The 6,920-nt window shown below is 40.7% G+C and overlaps 1 protein-coding gene across 1 annotated transcript in view; it reads left to right on the forward strand.

Moving 5' to 3' along the window:
* Nucleotides 1–6,920, forward strand: part of popdc3 (popeye domain containing 3) — a 53,039-nt gene that overhangs the window by 18,143 nt on the left and 27,976 nt on the right. Inside the window, exon 3 of the mRNA XM_037677344.1 lies at nucleotides 709–1,250. Coding sequence (XP_037533272.1) covers nucleotides 709–1,250 — 542 coding nt within the window. The remainder of the gene's footprint in view (nucleotides 1–708; nucleotides 1,251–6,920) is intronic.

A 6,920-nucleotide genomic window follows, 5' to 3' on the forward strand; every position in this document is an offset into this window, starting at 1 on the left:
GTTAAGGAGCATTAAGTGTAGAACCACTAGACTTAGGAACAGCTTCTACCCTGAGGCTGTTAGATTCACAAATCTCTAATAAGGATAATCACTGTGAAAAATCACATTATGTTGCTGCTGATCTTTTTCATGTTAATGTTTTCATGCGTGCTCATCTGCTCACACAGACTCATGTTTGTGCTTCTGTTCGACGTAATTTTTTTTTGCCATTAGTGCTTAGTGTATTTTTAGTTGCTGTTTTTCTTAGTTCATATCTTAGAACTTATTATTGTTTTTCTTTTACATTTTAATGTTGGATGTAACGGGGACCCTGCGTACATAATCTCGTTCTACCACAATAAAGAATCTCTGACACTCTGACTCTGACATACGCACATGACAGCAGCATGCAATATGTATTCCTTCAATGAATGCAAGGTCTTTTAATTTAAAAAGCAGTGTTCTTGTACTTCAGACAAGTGTGTGAGTGAGAGAAAGAGAGAGAGAGAGAGAGAGAGAGAGAGAGAGAGAGAGAGAGAGAGAAAGATAGAGAGGGAAAAAGGGAGAGGGGAGGGGCAGGATTGAATGCTGTAGCCAATTGAACTCTATCTCTTGGTAGAAGTCCTGGCAGCTGTCTCTAAAAGAATCTGACACTGACAGATCTGAGTTGGGTCTGATGTTCACTTGGTGGGAGGACTGTGCTTCTGTTTTGCTCGGTGAACACTATCTATAAAATGTGCCTTGGTTACGTTTAATTCTTCCACCACGGAACCTCCAGATTTTGAATCCATGAACTTTACCTTGGAACCAGCAGGCTCGGGTTTCCTGATGTGTGAGGAATGGAGGAAAGGTTCAGAGGGTTCGCTGTTCCACCTCTCTAACATCATCCTCTTCTTGGGCTTGATGGGTGGCAGTGCCTTTTATGGACTTCTGTACCTATTCACCTTCCTGACTCTAGGCTTTTTCTTATGCACCCTGTGGGCCTGGTCAGACCCCTGCACCACAGACTCCTTCCTCTGGAGTCTGGCCCAGTTCGGAGTGTGTTTGGGTCAGGCTCTATATAGTACCTACAGACTGAGGAGCCTCTCATTTGACAAGGACTTCCAGGAACTTTACAACATAAAGTTTAAGAAACTCCGTGTGCCTCTGACCCATTTTAAGAAGATAGTTGCTTCCAGTGATGGATCTGTCTACACCCTGGAGGAGGGCCAGGTCTTTGCTGTAGAAGGCAGAACCACTATTGATAAGCTATCTTTGCTTCTGTGTGGCAGGTGACTAGACAGTTCTGATAAAGACTGCATGATTCTGATGGTGACCACTTACTTTGGTGGTGACTATATGATTCTGATAGTGATTGCATGGTTTTGATGTGACTGGATGGTTCTGACGGTGGCTGCATGGTGACTACATTGTCCTAATGGTGACTGAAAGTTTACTTTTAGCATAATTTCAATTCTGATTACACTGTACAACAATAGTAGGTACCAAGTAATCATTGAATGCATATCTTCAACAGCTTGACTTTTGTAGTCAAGTTCAGAGTTGACTCCAAACTTTTAGTCTTTTAAAGAAAAATTAAGGCCACATGCAAGGCATAATGACAGAAAGTTTGTGTTGTGTTCATTGGAGCTCTACACAACCAGGTCAAACATGTGTCCAGAGGGACAAAAGGGAAGGGAAAGGAAGAGAAACACACAAAGAAATCTCTCCAAACATGGATATCCTAACTGGGCTTTTGTAAAGTTAGTGAAGAAATATGAAAATAATATGCAACAAAACAGAACAAGGAGAAGAGCACACACAAAATAAAGGTAATCTAATTTGTTGCTGGAGTATCTGAGAAACTCAAAAGGATTTTGTCCAAGTTCACTTTAGCGTCCTGCTGCATTTCAAACATGTTAACAGTTAACTTTAACAGTTGACCACTGCTAACAGTTATATGAAGAAATATATATTTTTAATTATTTTATTGTGGGTCTGCTGTCGTACTGTTTCTTTTTTCTTTCACACCTAACATGTCCTTGGCTCTTAAATTGTCCATCTGTCCATCCATCCATCCGTCCGTCTGTCCGTCCCTCCCTCTGTCTGTTCATCCAAACGTCCATCCTATATCTTTATCTACTTCTTTTTTGGTAGGAGGCTCTCTCCACAGTTACTGTGCAAGAGGCGGAGTACACACTTGACATATTATGAGTCCATCACAGAGCCATATACTATTCCCACTCTCACCCACATTGAAATAAAGAAATAAATAAAGTGCTATGTGTTTTCATCATTGTATGTTCCCATACAAAGATGAAATTGGCTCTCTGAATTTAACCCATTGCACCTGGGATATACCCAGGTGGAGCAGTGGGCAGCTATGTAAACGCCAAGGGAGCAATTTGGAATTAGGTGTCCTGCTCAGAGACACCACGAGATGTGCAATGACCGAGGACCGAACCCAGGACCTTCGGGTCCCAAGTCGGCTGCCCTGTCCATACACCAGGGGTGTCAAACTCACTTACAAAAGGGGGCCAAAATTAAAACCATTTTCAAACTGAGGGCCAATTTCAGATTCTACATTAACTCAAGTTAGATATCCAACATCTTTTCTTGGTTGCAGGTCCCTCAACAAGAGTTTGATTGGTCTCATTCAATGTTCTCTGTTGTGCTTTTGACATCATCATCAAAGATTAATGATGATAATAATAATAATAATAATAATAATAATACTTTATTTATAAAGCCCTTTAAAACAACCACAGCTGCCACAAAGTGCTGTGCATATAAAATTAAGAACATTTAAACACATAAAACAGTTGTTAAAACATTAAGATCAACAAAAAATAATAAAAACTGTGCAGAGCAAATTCAGTGTGTGCTAAAATCCAGGGAGTAAAAATGTGTGTTTAAAAGAGTTTTAAAACTGGACAGTGAAGGGGCTTGTCTGATGGGAAGAGGAAGATTACTGAACAAATTCAACAGATAGAAGTATTTTATGTTTCTCATATCATCTTGGGGGCCAGATAAGATGTCAACAACGGCCACATTTGGCCCCAGGGCCTTGAGTTTGACACATATGTCCTACACCATCTCGGAGGACAATTTAGCACTACTAGTTAGAGCTGGTTGGTTACTGACTCACCCAAGTTAAAGATCTAAATCTTCAAACTGAATCAAGACTCATAAATTTGATGTCTGAATTAATGTAGATACAGCGTGTCTTCTGACAGAATACTCTATGTCTGTGACTTAGCAAACTCACAACTCCTCTCAAGCGCGCCGAATATGTCAACACATAACCTTATAATTGGAGGTGACACAAATTGTGTGCTTTCATCCCTTGACTGTAGTTCGATAGAGAAAACTACTCTGACTAAGTCTGCCCAGCTAATCAATTCATTCCTTAAATCATATGGTGTGGCTCATGTGTGGTGCCTCCATTACCCCATTTCAAGATTGTACTCATTATTTTATCCAGTCCATAAGATGTATTCGCAAATCTTTTTTTTTTTTTTTTTTTTTTTTTTGATAAACACATTTTGCTATAAGTGGAGGAATGTGACTGTGGAGCTACAGGCATCTTGAACCATGGTCCACTTATAAAATTGTGCATCCCGGTCACAAAATCAGCATATCGGCTTTGGAGGGAAGTTCAACTCCTTACTACTGTCCGTGGAAGACTTTACTAAGTTTCTTACATCTGAAATTGAAATTTTCCTCAATATTAACCGAACACTAGGAATGCCACTCTGTACTGTCTGAGAGACATTAAAGGCCTGCTCAAGGGGTCAAATAATTTCTACTGTGCAAGCAAAAAAAGAAGGGGTCGGCGTGGATAAACCAAATAATGGATGAGATACTGAAATTAGACAGAGAATATAGCCACTCCCCTCACTGGATTTTAGTTCATATCTCAGATCTTATCTTATTGCTGTTTTTCTTTTACATTTTATTGTTGAATGTAACTGGGACCCTGTGTACATAATTTCGTTCCACCACATGTACCACATGAGGTGCAAATGACAATAAAGAACCTTGAATCCTTGAAAAAAATCTTTACTATTCAAAACTGAGTTAATATTTTGTCCACTCATTTCAATTCAGTTTATTTCTAAAGCGCCAAATCACAACAAAGTTGTCTCAGGGCACTTTACAGGAACATTCACATAAAAGACAATTAGTAAAGTTCTCTATCTAAGGAATCCAGCAGACAAGATGAATCTTGGCTTCATTGAAGTCTCACTCCCACTCAGCAGGCAGAGTATTTAATTTTTAAATTTAGACAGGGTTATTATGAACACGGTAAAAAAGATGGGTGCCTGCCAAGGCTAGACGGAGGCATAAGCATCATAAGCAGCTGCTTAGGGGCCCCGGGCCGCTAGAGGGCCCCCTAAGGAAAAAAAGTGGAATTGAATTTTTTTTTAGTAATGATTTTTATACGATTCTTGTTAGAAAGCCCACATTGTTTATATGTGGTTAGTTTGTTTGCTGAGCTTAGTTCTGTTTGACTGTAGCTTGTTCTCTTTCTGAGTTTCATAAATCCTACGTTTTTGAATGCACTATGGCTGTTCTGACACACTTCTGTGTGATGTTCGCTGCTGCGTACAGTAATGTCTTTTTCTATTTTTGCTTTTTGAGCATCTCTTGTTGGTTCCCTGGTTTCCTGCTGTGTGTACAGGTAGATGAAAAAAGGTGAGCCTAAAGATGTTATACCATTTAGTCTGGATGTTAACATCATGTTAATGTATAATTTAGTCATGCAGAAGTTAAGTTGCATGTAGTGTGCTGTTAAAGCTAAAAAGCCAAGTCATGCTCTCCGTGTGCCTCATGTGAGATGTTTCTTTACTTTATATAATATGTATAACATACTTTATATTGCTTTATGTTGCTTGCTGGTTTATTGAACTTACAACCCTTTTTATATTGCTTTATTATTGAATATAGTTATTTACCACCTTAGTTATCACAATATGTTTGTCTTGACTATAGTAATAAGTTAATTAATAGTTTTTTGTATTGTTATTTCCAAAACACCGCAAATAAATCAACTTGCCGCTCTAAACTAGTTAATTTCCTGAAGAAAACTAAACGCTCTGCTTTTTTATCTAAAAAAGTTAAATCTGGTCCTCTGACATTCAAAAAACAAAGCAAAACAACAACAAAAAAATGTAGATACGTTTCTTCTTTCATCTGAAAGACTTCCTCAGTCTGAGGAGCTGTATTCAGCTCAGTCTTATAAACAGCACCTTCTCAGAGTGGATCAACCAGTTTGCTGCTGACAACCAAAACCAGCTGCTCACATGGTCAAGAAGGACCATCAGCCTAACAATGGATCATTAGCACCTGATGGCTGTTTACTGTTCACAGAGGGCTGAGTGATACTAGCAATCACAGCATTGTAAGAGGGGGACAGTTGAACACGTAGGCCTCCACCCCTGTTTAATGATGGACGGTTTCTTTTCACAAAGATGGCCTCCTTTACTCCTCTCTCAAACCATCGTTCCTCTCTGTCCAGGACGTGAACATCTTCATCCCTGAAAGAGTGACCTCTGGCCTGGAGATGAGTGTAGACCGCAGAGTCCTGACCTGATGATGTTGATCTTCTGTGCTGGGCCATCCTTTTGGCCAGTGGCTGTTTAGTTTCCCGAATTGTATTGCTGAGTAGAGTAGTAGCGACAGTTGTTCACAATGTTATAGAAAAAGTTATTTTCTGGATCCAAATCCTTTTCCTTGTCTTGATTTTATATTCAGTGTAGTCAAATGTTATCAGTTCCAGACAATCAACACTGCTCGATAGAGGTGTTAATGTTATGTCCATAGTTGATGAGGACAAAGTATTATTTAATTGAAACATGGTGATTAAGTGTCATGTGTGATCATCTGAGTTCCCAATCATCAATCAAAGCATTCAGTTGTATTTATCCAGTTCAGCGATGTCCCGAACAACCAGAACCTTTGCTTCCTCTGGAGCTCCATTCAGTTTAATGAAGATCTTACAATTTGTTGTCCATGTTAACTGGATCTTTTTCTGCTTTCTTAGAAACCGGGCCTTTCTGGCAATGTCAGCATTCTTCTTAGTCAAGTGCTCATTAATAAATACGTCGGATCCTTTCAACAATTTGCCTTGTTTTAACAAAGCAAACTTGTATTTCCTATTTGTGAATCTCATGATAATGGCAGGTTTATCTTCTTTTCCCCTTTTCGGAAGCGGGTGGCATGCTTCCACAGTGTCACAGTCCACTTCTAACCCCTTGGTCCGGAGGAAAGAAGCCACTTGTTTCTCTGTGGCATCAAGCACTTCAACTGATGGTTCACCAGCAGGACTGGGTGCAGCAACTGTGTTGGCATACGAACAGGGCTTGACTCTAAGTCCAGTCATGATCACATCATTTATCCTATTGTATTGCTCCAAGTCGGGTACTCGGATCTCCAGTACATTGATCCGTTTGTCCTTTTCCTCCACTAGGATCAGGCTCCACCGGACCAGGCCCAGGCTTTAGCAGGCTCTAGCTCTGCCTGTCCCAGCTACTTCCAAGCCCAGCCACCACCAGGCCCTGCCTGGCCCAGGTTCCATCAGGTCTTGGTTTCATAGGGCCTAGGCTCCACCAGGCCTCACCAAGCACAGGCTACCTTGTATAGGATACACAAGGCCCAGACTGGCTAGTCAATTTGACTGGTGAAAATTTACGGCAGAATGGGACCTAAGAAGTCTCAAGCATCGGGGGATCTTGATGACATTATGAATTCCTTGGACTTTCTTTCTGAGGAAGTGGCAGCTATATGGCTCCATCAAAAAACATTTTGGACCTGGTAAAAGAAGTGAAGTCGTTGAGACTTCTTAATGAGGCTAGGCCTAGTGAAACCTGGGTGTGGTAGCGGGTGTGGTAGCTGTCAGTGGATCCAAGGCTCTGCTGCTGGGCTGCTCTGCTGCTGGGCTGCTCTGCTGCTGGGCTGCT

The sequence above is a fragment of the Nematolebias whitei genome, chromosome 5 (genome assembly GCF_014905685.2).
Source record: "Nematolebias whitei isolate Nwh7 chromosome 5, NemWhi1, whole genome shotgun sequence".
NCBI classification, from domain to species: Eukaryota; Metazoa; Chordata; class Actinopteri; order Cyprinodontiformes; family Rivulidae; genus Nematolebias; species Nematolebias whitei.